This window comes from Salmo salar, chromosome ssa14, assembly GCF_905237065.1.
Source record: "Salmo salar chromosome ssa14, Ssal_v3.1, whole genome shotgun sequence".
Taxonomy (NCBI): Eukaryota; Metazoa; Chordata; class Actinopteri; order Salmoniformes; family Salmonidae; genus Salmo; species Salmo salar.
The window spans coordinates 74,746,866-74,763,464 of NC_059455.1; the positions used below are offsets into that span (position 1 = coordinate 74,746,866).

General features: G+C 46.2%; 1 protein-coding gene across 5 annotated transcripts in view; it reads left to right on the forward strand.

Moving 5' to 3' along the window:
- The window catches only part of LOC106570300 (septin-7), a 45,975-nt gene that overhangs the window by 19,861 nt on the left and 9,515 nt on the right, over positions 1–16,599 (forward strand). For all 5 annotated transcript variants that reach the window (XR_006758923.1, XR_006758924.1, XR_006758925.1 and 2 more), the window contains 4 exons: positions 10,161–10,261; positions 10,674–10,808; positions 12,079–12,196; positions 14,508–14,600. Coding sequence is in view for 2 of the 5 variants with exons in the window: in XM_014142467.2 (XP_013997942.1) it covers positions 10,161–10,261; positions 10,674–10,808; positions 12,079–12,196; positions 14,508–14,600 (447 nt within the window). In the remaining 3 variants the exon portion in view is untranslated. The remainder of the gene's footprint in view (positions 1–10,160; positions 10,262–10,673; positions 10,809–12,078; positions 12,197–14,507; positions 14,601–16,599) is intronic.

Here is a 16,599-nt window from a genome sequence, read left to right on the forward strand (position 1 = left end):
TTGTCAGATTCAACAGAAGACCCCTACTCTTACGACAATTGCCATGGGATCTTTAGTGACCACAGAGAGTCAGGACACCCGGTTAACGTCCCATCCGAAAGACAGCACCCTACACAGGGCAATGTCCCCAATCACTGCCTTGGGGCATTGGGGTATTTTGTTTTAGACCAGAGGAAAGAGTGCCTCCTACTGGCCCCCCAACACCACTTCCAGCAGCATCTGGTCTCCCATCCAGGGACTGACCATATTTCTCCAATGCCAAATCAGTGTGCCTTGTTTGCAACGAAACTGTCCATGTTTGCAAATAATTATATCTGAGATGGCATTAGGAATCTGACTGAGCATGATACTTTCAAAAGTTAGACCTACCTTTCCACCGCAGACAGAGTAGGCCTACCAACGCAGAAAAAATGTAAGATTTAACTGCTGGCTGCTATTCTTCTGTGGTTTAACCCAACGAGACAAGGTCACAAGTGTTTCTCTTAAAGCTGTCTGGGTTTAAACATCTTCTATTGTACAGAAAGTGCATAGCTTAGTCAATTGATAGTGACCGTTAACTTCCCAAGCAAAGTCTATTTTTTTAGGTTGTAGCTCAGCCTCTGAATGTCAAAGAAACCAAACAATTTTATATATACAGTTGAAGTCGGAAGTTTACATACACTTAGGTTGGAATCCTTAACTCGTTTTTCAACCACTCCACAAATTTCTTGTTAACAAACTATAGTTTTGGCAAGTCGGTTAGGACATCTACTTTGTGCATGACACAAGTAATTTTTCCAACAATTGTTTACAGACAGATAATTTCACTTAACTCACTGTATCACAATTCCAGTGGGTCAGAAGTTTACAGACACTAAATTGACTGTGGCTTTAAACAGCTTGGAACATTCCTGAAAATTATGTCTTGGCTTTAGAAGCTTCTGATAGGCTAATTGACATAATTTGTGTCAATTGGAGGTGTACCTGTTGATGTATTTCAAGGCCTACCTTCAAACTCAGTGCCTCTTTTCTTGACAATCATGGGAAAATCAAAAGAAATCAACCAAGACCTCAGAAAAAAAATTGTAGACCTCCACAAGTCTGGTGCACTTCACAAAATAGATGGCATCATGAGGTAGGAAAATTATGTGGATATATTGAAGCAACATCTCAAGACATCAGTCAGGAAGTTAAAGCTTGGTCGCAAATGGGTCTTCCAAGTGGACAATGACCCGAAGCATACTTCCAAAGTTGTGGCAGAATGGCTTAAGAACAACAAAGTCAAGGTATTGGAGTGGCCATCACAAAGCCTTGACCTCAATCCTATAGAAAATTGGTGGGCAGAACTGAAAAAGCGTGTGTGAGCAAGGAGGCCTACAAACCTGACTCAGTTACACCAGCTCTGTCAGGAGGAATGGGCCAAAATTCACCCAACGTATTGTGGGAAGCTTGTGGAAGGCTACCTGAAACATTTGACCCAAGTTAAACAATTTAAAGCCAATGCTACCAAATACACTCAATTAGTATGTAAACTTCTGACCCACTGGGAATGTGATGAAAGAAATAAAAGCTGAAATCATTCTCTCTACTATTATTCTGACATTTCACATTCTTAAAATAAAGTGGTGATCCTAACTGACTTAAGACAGGGAATTTTTACAACGATTAAATGTCAGGAATTGTGAAACTGAGTTTAAATGTATTTGGCTAAGGTGTATGTAAACTTCCCACTTCCACTGTGTGTGTTCTAGTCTGCAAGGAGGAAATGTCTAGTCTGATTAGGGATCTGGGAAATTAGTTTACAACCAACCAGACCACACACATGCTCACAATGTAATTTTTCATTGAGAAGCAGTGAAATGGTTGAGAGATTTTATATTTTTGTGTAGGATTATGGATTCAGTTACACTGGTCCAAACCAGTGTTTTGCTGCTGGTATAGTGGTAGTGGTATTGACAGTGGGATATGAATGGTATTAGTGATTTTATAGATATTCCCTCCTACTCTATTTGCCCACACGTTGACAAATACTTGTCTTCTCCCATCCAGTTTTATCACTGACACTGCCATGTTTCTGTATATGGAATATTCAAACGTCTGTGAAAGAAGTGTCTGTAAAACATCACATAGTTGATTTGCAACATGTCTACACCACTGAAGACACCTATTTGTAAATGTCAGTTTTGCTGAGAGAGCTGTCTTTATCTGTTTTAATGAGCTAATGTATAGTTAAGAGGATTCCCAGAAATGTCCCATCCTTTTGGTTTATTCTGTTTGTCTTGCTGCTGCCTGAATGAGTTCCCTAACTCGCGTGCACACACACAAGCTCTGTCTGTCGTTGGATCTCATTTCAGGTCAAGTATGGCCTCCAGGCCAATTCCTGGTGTTGAAAGCCACAAACTGTGTGTGTGTGTGTGTGTGTGTGTGAACGCCATTGGATTGGCTATGCACGCGCATCACAGCACAGAGGGGCGCTCCAAACAGACTGTTTCCTGTGGTGATTGAACGGGTGATAAAGCATGGGTCTCTTATCAGAGCTGGCCTACATGCCTCTGAAGACACACGTGTGTGTATACACACACACAAACAGTTTCTCATAATATTATGACACCACACCTATCCGATGACAGATCATTATTAGTCCCATATTCTACTTGGCTTGAAGGTTTGTCAATAGGAGTATGATTTGTCATTGGATGACAGTTTGTAATGTTGTGTACATGCCAGGGAGCAGTAACCTGGGTGTCAGCCTTTCAGTCATGCCAACAATCCCATAAGGAGTTGGCAAGGGAGCAGAAACCAACTGGCACCCAGGCTAAGGTAGGTGAGGATGCATGTGTTAATAGTGCTGTAGTCATGGTCATGATGTCATTGGGCTGGTCCTGGTGTGCCTGTAGAGGGCCCGAGGTTAGTAAAGTGGTTGAGTCGTGCCAGGATGATGTACTGTACCTCTGCCAGCCTGTTGCTTCATAGCTGTGCAATCCTCAGTCTGCTGGTGAGTCACTTTTAGTATTTTGTTAGGATCCCCATTAGCTGCTGCTAACGAAGCCGTTATCCTCCTGCGGTCAACACAAAACATGACATAATACAGAACATTATAGACAATGACAGCTCATGGACAGGTTAGAGCATTGGGCCAGTAACCTCAAGGTTGCTGGATCGAATCCCCGAGCTGACAAGGTACAAATCTGTCGTTCTGTCCCTGAGCAAGGCAGTTAACCCACTGTTCCCTGGTCGCCGATGATGTGGATTAAGGCAGCCCCCTGCACCTCTCTGATTCAGAGGGGTTGGGTTAAATGCGGAAGAGACATTTCAGTTGAATGCATTGTTGTACAATTGACTAGGTATCCCCCTTTCCCTAAATTGAAAACAATACACACTTTCATACACAAGTCTCAACAGTCCATGCTTAGTAACATTACACAAAAGCCGGCACGTGGATACACTTTCATTAATCGTAATATGTTAAATACCACCCAGTGGGTCATAGTGGTTCTCTTGTGGTATAATGGTAATCTTGGTGGAGTTGTTCTTAAATGTTTTAGTCACACCAGATTGGAGCCGTTTACCCAATCACATATGTACTGTATGTTGCCTCAGCAACTGTGAAGGCCTTGACTTTTTGTAAAATTTTAGTCACCTCCAGATATAGTGGGTTGAAGTGTAAGTTAGTGGTGCTGAACAGAGTCACACTGGGGTGGAGCAATTCACAAAATGAACACAGTCCCATACATCAGTTTCCTCCAGCTAAAGCCTAGCTAATGTCATGCGGCGAAAAAGACACGGAGAGACCTAAATCTAATATCTCTCTGTTCCTATCTCTCCACTGTTTCTCTTACAGCCTGTTTGAGTTCACAGTGCCAATGGCACATCTTATCTTTAACCCAAACACCAGATGTTCTTGGGAGGAAGAGGAGTGGATAGATTTTTTTTTTTTTTATTAAAAAAATTGTTCACTAAGGAGAGGCGTTGTTTTGTGAGGTGCTGGTTAATTTGTTTTCTGAAAGCAGATTTTGCTGTGTGCTTGAGTGATTTGAGATGGCAGGTAGTTCCAGTCAATCATGCCTCTATATAATGCTTTGCGTTGCATTGTCTTAGTTTTGTATTTTGGGACTTTGAAGAAACTTGTTGCATGCCTTATGTTAGCTGATTTGAATAGACAATTTGGAATTTGTAACACAAGAAGTGATGCAGTCAATCTCTCCTCTGCTCCTGGGTTGACTACCCAGGTTGTTTGTTTGTTTGGGGCAGCACAGGCAGTAAAAGTCCCAGTCCTTACTAAGGGTTCTGGATCTGAAGGTTGAGGGAGGAACGGAGGGAGACTGACAAGGAAAGAGCGGGAGAAAGAGAAGGGAGCGGGAGGATCTGATCTGTCTGAGTGTCACTACTACCACTACTTGCCGCCATGCCAGTTGAAGAAGAGGAAGTAGTCATAGTGCTAACAAGAAGTAGTACTGAAGGTGCCAGACTTGTGGTTTACCGTCTTATGATGACGTCGTCACCTGATCAATGGTTAGCCATTTAGTTGGACCTGCTTCCTCTCCTGGGCCTAAAGCATCAGGTTACAGTAGGTGTGCTATCTTGTTTTCAGACTTAACAGAAATATCCCTCCAAGAACAATGCCCACATTGTATTGTACCTCCCTTTTGAAGTTGCATGAAAGTGATCCCGTTTCTATGATTCACTGCCAATAGAAACAGCCTCTGCCTGGGTGTGTGGTATTCCATGTAGCTAGGTTTCACCCACAGAAGCTCCAGCATTTCTCTTGAATTGTTCCCTCTCAACACTAGTCTAAATCTCCACTAAGCCCAGACAGCACTGCTCTGCTTTCACCCAGCACCCGCCAATGTGTTTACCTGCACATTACACACCCTTAAGCACTTATTAGAGTGTATCTGTGATTTCTCTGCTTCCTTTGGCTCCAATAGTGAGCGTTATGCCAGAGGTTTGGTGATAAACTTGGCAGGGTCAGCATCCAAGAAGGAAAGAGTAGTTAGTGGGAACTCTATGCTTGTTTATCCTAGAGGAGGAGGAGGAGGAGGAGGAGGGATGAATGACTAGAGCCTGATAAGGGTTATGTTATGCTATATTATGTTATTGGAGGGACAGCACTAGCCTGGTGCCAGATGTATTTGTCCTGTTCAGCCAACTCCAGTGCTCATTGCCACTGACCATAGGAGTTGGCTGAACAAATGTGGACCTGGCTAGGGTAGGCGTCTGTCAGTTAGTTAAGAACAGATGGAGAGGGTATGGGACGAGGCTAGCGCTTAGCGTGCTTAGTCTGTCAGCCCAATGTCCTCGTGTAACACAGCTGAGCACACCAACCATAGTGCAGAGGAGTGTGGCAAAACGGTCCGTGTTGTTCCTCTTCCCTGTCTGTCTGTGAGGTCATTGTGGTCACACACACACACACACACACACACACACACACACAGGGAAGATCCCTCTCCTCCTACCGTTACACTTTTTAGTACCATCTAACTCATGCCACACAGGGAGTGGTCCATGTCAGTTTTTGTTCATTCAACGTCTCACACTAGCTCCTGCCATTCATGACACTGTAAACGGTGCAGTCGGTTGAATAGCATGAATAAAAACCATTTAAAAAATAATAATAATTTATGCCACTGTCAATTATCTTTGCTATGATGGAGCCTGAGAAGATACAGTTGAAGTCAGAAGTTTACATACACTTATGTTGGAGTCATTAAAACTCATTTTTCAACCACTCCACAAATGTCTTGTTAACAAACAATAGTTTTGGCAAGTCGGTTAGGACATCTACTTTGTGCATGACACAATTTTTCCAACAATTGTTTACAGACAGATTTATTTCAGTTCACTGTGTCACAATTCCAGTAGGTCAGAAGTTTACATACACTAAGTTGACTGTGCCTTTAAACAGCTCGGAAAATTCCAGAAAATTATGTCATGGCTTTAGAAGCTTCTGATAGGCTAATTGACATCATTTGAGTCGTACCTGTGGATGTATTTCAAGGCCTACCTTCAAACTCAGTGCCTCTGCTTGACATCATGGGAAAACCAAAAGAAATCAGCCAAGACCTCAGAAAAACTAATTGTAGACCTCCACAAGTCTGGTTCATCCTTGGGAGCAATTTCCAAATGCATGAAGGTACCACGTTCATCTGTACAAGCAATAGTATGCAAGTATAAACACCATGGGACCACGCAGCCGTCATACCGCTCAGGAAAAAAAAAAAGCCAGACTATGGTTTGCAACTGCACATGGGGACAAAGATTGTGCTTTTTTTGAGAAATGGCCTCTGGTCTGATGAAACAAAAATAGAACTGTTTGGTCATAATGACCACTTATGTTTGGAGGAAAAAGGGGGAGGCTTGGAAGCTGAAGAACACCATCCCAACCATGAAGCACGGGGGTTGGCAGCATCATGTTGTGGGGGTGCTTTGCTGCAGGAGGGACTGGTGCACTTCACAAAATAGATGGCATCATGAGGTAGGAAAATGATGTGGATATATTGAATCAACATCTCAAGACATCAGTCAGGAAGTTAAAGCTTGGTCGCAAATGGGTCTTCCAAATGAACAATGACCCCAAGCATACTTCCAAAGTTGTGGCAAAATGGCTTAAGGACAACAAAGTCAAGCTATTGGAGTGGCCATCACAAAGCCCTGACCTCAATCCCATAGAAAAGTTGTGGGCAGAACTGAAAAAAATGTGTGCAAGCAAGGAGGCCTACAAACCTGACTCTGTTACACCAGCTCTGTCAGGAGGAATGGGCCAAAATTCACCCAACTTACTTGTGGAAGGCTACCTGAAATGTTTGACCCAAGTTAAACAATTTAAAGGCAATGCTAATTGCTAATTGAGTGTATGTAAACGTCTGACCCAATGGGAATGTGATGAAATAAATAATTCTCTACTATTATTCTGACATTTCACATTATTAAAATAAAGTGGTGATCCTAGCTGAACTAAGACAGAGAATTTGAACTAGGATTAAATGTCAGGAATTGTGAAACTGAGTTTAAATGTATTTGGCTAAGTTGTATGTCAACTTCCAACTTCAACTGTATCTGTAACCAGTTGAGTTTTGGTTACAACAAGACAGACGAGATGACGGTGGGAAAGTGAGTATGACCGAGAGAGAGAGGAGAGGGAAAAAATAGAGTGGAAAGTCCTACTCTGATGGTGCTTAAAGAACCAGGGTGAGGTCTATGAATAGGGGGTTAGAGGTCAAGTAAAGAGAAAGGAGGAATTTAATGTGCAGTCTGATGGATTCCTGTAAATGTAAGGGTAGGACAGTAAAAGGCAGCACTATCACACACACACACACACACACACACACACACACACACACACACACACACACACACTGTGAGCTGGAATGAACAGCCATGTTTTTACCCCCAGTGTCCGGTCTGGTGCATAGCAACCTAGCGTTGCCAAAAGCCCTGGTCTGCCCTTGAAGCCTATGTGAAATAAAATCGCCAGAACGACCCCCACATTTTTTGTTGGCGACTGCGGTTTTGGGCTCAAATTAGTTTATGATGAAGTTTGATCCCCACTGTGAATTATTAAATTGTTGCTAAAAATCAAGATATTTTATTAAATAGAAAACCATTCTGAATACTACGTTCTCAGCACACAGGACCATGTGCTGACAGACCAATCACGGGTCGGGAGTCTCCTGGTTGACTCTCTCGGGCAGGATGAGAATGACTACATTGACCATGATCCTTATAAATGTTTTGTTGTTGTTGGTGCCATTCAGCCCCATTCAGCAATATGACGCACTTCAAATACTTCTGGCTTCATGCGACATTGGGAGTTTTCCATAGGAATACGTGAATGACGTCAGTGCTATCACCATCCTCTGGTTTTAATGTATGGTTCTAGCAGGGTTTAATGGATGAAGAAGGAGGTCAACGTTTCACACACACACACAGTAAAGAATCCTCCAGGGGGAGACATGCATGTTGTCACGCTGCCCTATTAAAAAAAGCTGTGTGCATTCCAGCGCTGACGATTGAGTGACTCTCATCAACTGACGACTCTGTAGATTTACTGCCTGGAAATAAATATAAAGCGAACCGTGCAATTTTTCCCTCATCGTTTTCCCTGCAGTTAGTAGTTAAACTGTTCTGTGGCTAGAGCACACACACACACACACACACACACAGATGTGACTTATCTTTGTTTTCAAAACTTGCGTCAGAGAACCCATCGGTTTTGAAAAGTATGCAATTTTTCAGGGTCAAGAATGGTTGTCTAAAGTATCCATTTCCTGCTTGTGAATGTAGTCTTTCAAATCAAAGTTAGCAGTATTTTCTGTAAACTGTTGAGGATGTATGTAGATGAACTGATAAGATGATACCTGTGAAAAATAAGTGAAAGTTACACCTGCTTTTAGTGTTCGTTCTTTCTTTCTGCCCAGCCAGCCAGCTGTTCTAAATGGTTTCATTATTAGTGTTGTTGGCCTGGCCACAGTGGCCTGTTCAAACAGCCATATGTCTGCATCCTACATAGACCACTGGTCAAAAGTAGTGCACTATGGGCCCTGGTCCAAGTAGTGCACTATAAGGAATAGGATGCCATTTGGGACACATGAGTCACCCACCCAGAAAGCAGACCGACCCAACGGCCTGGCAGGACACACCTCTTTAGGTTCAACACTGATCCCTTTCACTAGCTGACTGGAAATAGATGCTCACCCACTAAACACTTGTTTTCTATTTTATTACCTCAGTCTCTCCTTTTTTTTTAATGGTCATTTTTTGGGGACTTTGAATCAGTTTTTCTTTTATTCTCTCGCTCTCCCTTCTCTCTCACCTAAATCAGCTTGATTATCACCTACCAAAACACACTAGTTGTTTTCTCTCTTATTTCAGTGGTCTAGCTAAATCAGCTCTCAGGGCGTTGCTCTGTGTTACCCGGTCAAGGGGTGGCCTGCCCACAGTGGGGCTGTGTGGGGGAGAGGAAGCCTTTAGCCAGGGCCCAGCTAGTGGGCTGAGTGAGAGCAGCCATAACCCAGCCTCAGGCCCAGACCACGGGCATTCTGTGGTTCTGTCTAAGTGGAAGGTGACGGCTCAGTTTAGCTGCCTGTGGTTAAACTCAAATGTGCTGCTTTTTGGGAAACCATGGGCTGCCGGCTGGGCTGGTTTTGTCAAAATGTTCCTACATCAATGAAGCATGCCATCAAGTAAACAAAAGGCCGCTTATATCACAAAGTACATCCGGTTGTGACGTGTGTGAAAGCATGAGGTATAGTAGTGTTTTATGTTGTGGTCTGTGTACAACTAATAAAACTGAGCTTGCTTTTACTGTACAGAGCTGCATTTAACACACACAATGACGGCTTCCATTGCAATCTGAGCGGAACACGACATGCACTCATCTGTTCCTCGTGGTTTAATCATTGAAGTGCAGCTCATCTGCTAATTACAAGGGCTGGTCTGGATCGCCTGCTGATTTTAAAGCTCTCTGATCAGCTAAGAGGCCAATCTGCAAGCAGCTCTGTTCACCCTGTACTGGACACTCCAGGTGGGCAGCCAAATATAACTAGAGCTCTCTCTGGGTCTGAGGTCAAAGATTTTCTAAGACCATGTTGCTGGATTCATCTCCAGTCTGCCAGGCTGGCAACCCTCCACAAGTGTATCGCCATCTGTGATTTATATTTGTTAATAATGCTCAAAACATTTTCACCTGGGCTTTTGTAGTTTGATGTATAGCCAACTTCTCCGAACAGACACATTCTAGATAAAGATGAAAGGACTGTCAGACTTCCTAACCAAGCCCCTGAGTCTGAGCCCATCCCTTCAGAGGAGAAGTGCTCTTAGGTGGAGATCCTGCAAACTGTCACGATTAGCGCAAGTTATACACACACTATGATGCAATGCATGTTTGTACATGTCCCTATTCCAGCGTTTCCCAAACTTGGTCCTCCGAACCCCAAGGGGTGCATATTCTAGTTGTTTTGCGCTAAGCTTGATTAGTTTATTTAAATGTTTTTATCAGCTGTGTAGTGCTAGGGCAAAACCCAAAATGTGTACCCCTTGGGGTCCCGAGGACCGAGTTTGGGAAACCCCACCCTTCAAATGAACCATAAATGGGGAGATATTGATGTCATGGTGTTTTTAGAAGTTCACCATGATTCCGTGCTGTCTTTGTTGTAATTATTTACTGTTTTCTACGATCTCAGGTGGAGCAGTCTAAGGTGCTGGTAAAGGAAGGAGGAGTTCAGCTTCTTCTCACCATCGTTGACACGCCAGGGTTCGGAGATGCTGTCGACAACAGTAACTGGTACGTCTGAATGTCTGACTGGTACGTCTGACTGACTGACTGACTGGTACGTCTGACTGACTGACTGACTGGTACGTCTGACTGACTGACTGACTGACTGACTGGTACGTCTGACTGACTGACTGACTGACTGGTACGTCTGACTCACTGACTGACTGACTGGTACGTCTGACTCACTGACTGACTGACTGGTACGTCTGACTCACTGACTGACTCACTGACTGACTCACTGACTGACTGACTGACTGACTGGTACGTCTGACTGACTGGTACGTCTGACTGACTGACTGACTGGTACGTCTGACTGACTGACTAACCTGCCCTATATCTCTATCTGAATGTGTATATTCTACATTAAATGTAGTCGCTGTTACCTGACATTGAGTAATGTCTGTGCTCTGCTCTCCTATAGCTGGCAGCCAGTCATTGATCACATCGACAGTAAGTTTGAGGATTACCTCAACTCAGAGTCCCGGGTCAATAGACGGCAGATGCCTGACAACAGAGTGCACTGCTGCCTCTACTTCATCACCCCCTCTGGACATGGGTAGGTACTGCAGCTGGTATGGGCTCCATTCTGAAACACAACATTGAAATTCAGTGTTGAATCACAGTTGATATTGTGTCGCTTCTCAAAATGTGAATAATTCTTCAAGGGTGAAGAATCCAGTATTTTCCTTCTCTCATTTGAGATTGAGCATGATCCTATAGCTCTTGAATGTTCCCTAACAGGGCAGACGGGGTATTGGTCACAGGATGAAATCAGTAGTACAACTACTGTGTAGCCTAAGACTGTTTACATGTTACTAGCTGGTCATCCACACTCCTGCCCCGCCCCCCCACCCTCGACCCCACGCTGAACCCCTACTTGGACTGCTGAGAGGCACACAGGGACAACATTTATGTAATCTGTCCTCTCCTGGGTTCACTTTGTTTGAGGCTGTTTCTCCTCTGTATCTTGGCTCCAGTCCGTGCTCTGCTCTGCTCAACACACAGCTGTCCCTGCTGTTACATTACATCCCTACACTGGGCTGCTCTGTGCTCCCCATGAACAAAGGGTCATTTGACAGGCCAGCGCTCTCTCCATTTGGGTGTCAGTGCCCCTCACCATCTTGGCCCAAAGTGTCTCTATATCTGACCAAGTCCTTGTTCTGTTCTTCATGTGCCTGGCTGTCTGGCAGCAGTCTGTGGTCATCCAAGAGGACTAGCACCGTATGGCTCCATTCACAATTAACATCTGTCTCCTCCTCTGTCTCCCCACGGGACTCTCACAGCACATTACCAGCACAGCTGGAACCAGGGCAGAGAGCAAAGTGTGTATCTAGGCCTAGTGTGTGTGTGTGCACAAACTGATCTTTCAAGACTAAAATGCAATCATTTCTCAAAGTCCGATGATTCATTCTGTTCTTTTGAGCGAACTCTCTGAACGTAAAGTTTCATCTAGCCACAGCCAGCCAAGTCAGACCGGAGACTTGTACTTGTTGGCATGCCCTTTAACTTTTTCTTGTCTGTGTGCCAGGATTCAACGTTGCTTAGATATCCCAGCATCTCCTTTCACAAACAGTCTGGAGTCTAACTCTGTATGAAATACCAATGTGATGGCTGTTTAAATTAGAGCTGTTTTCAGGCAGACAGAACAGAAGAATCCTGTTCTGCTCAGTGGATTTACAGTGTGTTGTGGGCGGGCCGGCCAGTGCAGTTTCAGCAGCAATGCTGCCACGGAGAGAGAGATTCATTCTGGAAACAAGAAATGCTGTTTTTTAGTCCCGAGGTCGGCCAAGCTGTGCAATCTGAGTTTTTCTCTTCTCTCTCTCCAGGTTGAAGCCTCTTGATATAGAGTTCATGAAGCGGTTACATGAAAAAGTGAACATCATCCCCCTCATCGCCAAAGCGGACACAATGACTCCTGAGGAGTGCCAACAGTTCAAGAAGCAGGTGTGTGCGTGTGTTGGCTCTGTGTACATACCGTGTTCTATGGGTGGCATGTGTGTTTATGGTTGGCTCTGTTAAAGAAAACACGTCTTTCTCTGAATGCAGAAGTCAACCGTTTGTGTGTGTGATTAGTAGTTTATGCAAACTATTCCTGTGGTAGAGAACACATGCAATAAATAAGTGATGCACAGTTATTGCACAGAGCGCGTGTGTGTGCTGAGCACAGTTTCCTCATCCTGTGTATTGACTGACCCTTCAGTGTGAGTGAATATTGGTCGCCGTCTCTCGGTCGCCGTCTCGTCGTCTCTCGGTCGTCGTCTCTCGGTCGTCGTCTCTCGGTCGTCGTCTCTCGGTCGCCGTCTCTCGGTCGCCGTCTCTCGGTCGCCGTCTCTCGGTCGCCGTCTCGTCGTCTCTCGGTCGCCGTCTCGCCGTCTCTCGGTCGCCGTCTCTCGGTCGCCGTCTCTCGGTCGCCGTCTCGCCCGCCGTCTCTCGGTCGCCGTCTCGCCGTCTCTCGGTCGCCGTCTCGTCGTCTCTCGGTCGCCGTCTCTCGGTCGCCGTCTCGTCGTCTCTCGGTCGCCGTCTCGTCGTCTCTCGGTCGCCGTCTCTCGGTCGCCGTCTCGCCGTCTCTCGGTCGCCGTCTCGTCTCTCGGTCGCCGTCTCTCGGTCGCCGTCTCTCGGTCGCCGTCGCCGTCTCTCGTCGTCGTCTCTCGGTCGCCGACTCTCGGTCGCCGTCTCTCGGTCGCCGTCTCTCGGTCGCCGTCTCTCGGTCGCCGTCTCTCGGTCGCCGTCTCTCGGTCGCCGTCTCTCGGTCGCCGTCTCGTCGTCTCTCGGTCGCCGTCTCGCCGTCTCTCGGTCGCCGTCTCTCGGTCGCCGTCTCGTCGTCTCTCGGTCGCCGTCTCTCGGTCGTCGTCTCTCGATCGCCGTCTCGCCGTCTCTCGGTCGCCGTCTCGTCTCTCGGTCGCCGTCTCTCGGTCGCCGTCTCGTCGTCTCTCGGTCGTCGTCTCTCGGTCGCCGTCTCGCCGTCTCTCGGTCGCCGTTTGTCTGTGTGATTAGTAGTTTATGCAAACTATTCCTGTGGTAGAGAACACATGCAATAAATAAGTGATGCACAGTTATTGCACAGAGCGCGTGTGTGTGCTGAGCACAGTTTCCTCATCCTGTGTATTGACTGACCCTTCAGTGTGAGTGAATATTGGTCGCCGTCTCTCGGTCGCCGTCTCGCCGTCTCTCGGTCGCCGTCTCTCGGTCGCCGTCTCGCCGTCTCTCGGTCGCCGTCTCGCCGTCTCTCGGTCGCCGTCTCGCCGTCTCTCGGTCGCCGTCTCTCGGTCGCCGTCTCTCGGTCGCCGTCTCTCGGTCGCCGCCGTCTCTCGGTCGCCGTCTCGTCGTCTCTCGGTCGCCGTCTCGACGTCTCTCGGTCGCCGTCTCGGTCGCCGTCTCGGTCGCCGTCTCGGTCGCCGTCTCTCGGTCGTCGTCTCGGTCGCCGTCTCTCGGTCGTCGTCTCTCGGTCGCCGTCTTGCCGTCTCTCGGTCGCCGTCTCGTCGTCTCTCGGTCGCCGTCTCGTCTTCTCTCGGTCGCCGTCTCTCGGTCGCCGTCTCGCCGTCTCTCGGTCACCGTCTCTCGGTCGCCGTCTCGTCGTCTCTCGGTCGCCGTCTCGTCGTCTCTCGGTCGCCGTCTCGCCGTCTCTCGGTCGCCGTCTCTCGGTCGCCGTCTCGTCGTCTCTCGGTCGCCGTCTCTCGGTCGCCTGCTGTCTCGTCATCGGCTGTCTCGGTTGCTGTGTCTCACGGACAGCGACCGCCAGACACGGACAGCGACCGCCAGACACGGACAGCGACCGCCAGACACGGACAGCGACCGCCCAGACAGACGGACAGCGACCGCCCAGACAGACGGACAGCGACCGCCCGTCTCACGGCCGCTGTCTGTCTGTCAGTCTCGGTTGCTGTCTGTCTCGCGGTTGCTGTCTGTCTCGCGGTCTCTCTCGGTCTCGCGGTCTCGTCGCTGTCTGTCTCGGTTGCTGTCTCGGTCGCTCTCTCGGTCACTGTGTCGTCTCTCTCATCTCCATTTCATCTGTCATCTATCTCATCTCCATCTCTGTCATCTCTATCTCATCTGTCTCACTTTTTCTCTGTCTCCCCTCTTGGTCTCCTATGTCTCATCTGTCATCTCTAGCTCTCTGTCTCATCGGTCTCTTTCTCCACCCCCACTGCTCTCACCTTTCTATATTTTTCTCCTCCCCTCTTCTCTCCCTCCCATCCTCTCTTCTTCCCCTCTTCTCTTCTTCCCCTCCTCCCTCCCTCCCCTAATCTCTTTATAGATCATGCGAGAAATCACAGAGCACAAAATCAAGATCTACGAGTTCCCAGAAACTGACGATGAGGAGGAGAACAAGATGGTCAAGAAGATCAAGGTTTGGTGTCTCCCAGTGTGCGCATGCACACACACACACACACTGCTTTTATTCTCCACGCAAAAGATGGAATTGAATAGGAGAAAACTTGACATGACAAACAAACATGAACACGCATCACTATCTTTATCCCGATTGCGATATGTCATGTTTACAGCCCCCATAACATAAATCTAACACTAGTGTTTTGGCTGAAACTGGCCCCACCAGCCCCAGTATTGACAAGAGAAGAGACTGACTGGTTCGTTAGCTACCATGGAGACTGACTGGTTCGTTGGCTACCGTAAAAAAAAAATATTATTTTATTTTGACCATAGAGCCATACAGAGAAGTTAGCTAGCTACCATAGGGCCACACAGAGTAGTTAGCTAGCTGTCATAGAGATATACAGAGAAGCTAACTAGCTACCATAGGGGCCATACAGGTAGAATTAGTATTGATTAGGCCACACAATCACAAGTCCTCTACTGGTCCAGCACACTCTGCACTTATATTGTGTCACACACGCGCAAGCATATACACGCAAGCAAATACACACAAACATATACACACACATATACAGTGCCTTGCAAAAGTATTCATCCCCCTTGGAGTTTTTCCTATTTTTGTTGCATTACAACCTGTAATTTAAATAGATTTTTATTTGGATTTCACATAATGGACATACACAAAATAGTCCAAATTGATGAAGTGAAATTTAAAAAGAATTTGTTTCAAGAAATTATTTTAAAAAATTGACGGAAAAGTGGTGCGTGCATATGTATTCTCCCACTTTGCTATGAATCAAATCAAATGTATTTATATAGCCCTTCTTACATCAGCTGATATCTCAAAGTGCTGTACAGAAATGTTTTACCATCCCACAGGGCGCCATTAAATCCATCATTAAAAAATGGAAAGAATATGGCACCACAACAAACCTGCCAAGAGAGGGCCGCCCACCAAAACTCACGGACCAGGCAAGGTGGGCATTAATCAGAGAGGCAACAAAGAGACCAAAGATAACCCTGAAGGAGCTGCAAAACTCCCATCTCCGCTGTGGAGCATCTGTCCATAGGACATATTTAAACCGGTCACTCCACAGAGCTGGGCTTTACGGAAGAGTTGCCAGAAAAAAAGCCATTGCTTAAAGAAAAAAAAATAAGCATACACGTTTGGTTTTCGCCAAAAGGCATGTGGGAAACTCCCCAAACATATGGAAGAAGGTTCTCTGGACAGATGAGACAAAAATTTAGCATTTTGGTCATCAAGGAAACGCTATGTCTGGCGCAAACCCAACACCTCTCATCACCCCGAGAACACCATCCCCACAGTGAAGTTTGGTGGTGGCACCATCATGCTGTGGGGATGTTTTTCATTGGCAGGGACTGGGAAACTGGTCAGAATGGAAGGAATGATGGATGGTGCTAAATACAGGGAAATTCTTGAGGGGAAACCTGTTTCAGTCTTCCAGAGATTTGAGTCTGGGACGGTGGTTCACCTTCCAGCAGGACAATGACCCTAAGCATACTGATAAAGCAATACTCGACTGGTTTAAGGGGAAACATTTAAATGTCTTGGAATGGCCTAGTCAAATCCCATACCTCAATCCAATTGAGAATCTATGGTATGACTTAAAGATTGCTGTACACCAACAGAACCCATCCAACTTGAAGGAGCTGGAGCAGTTTTGCCTTGAAGAATGAGCAAAAATCCAAGTGGCTCGACACCCCAAGAGACTTGCAGCTGTAATTGCTGCAAAAGGTGGCTCTACAAAGTATTCACTTTGGGGGGTGAATAGTTATGCACACAAGTTTTCTGTTTTTCTTATTTCTTGTTTGTTTCCCCCCCAAAAAATATTTTGCATCTTCAAAGTGGTAGGCATGTGGTGTAAATCAAATTATACAAACCCCCCAAAAATCAATTTTAATTCCAGGTTGTAAGGCAACAAAATAGGAAAAATGCCAAGGGTGGTGAGGACTTTTGCAAGCCACTGTACACACACACTAAGCACTGTTCT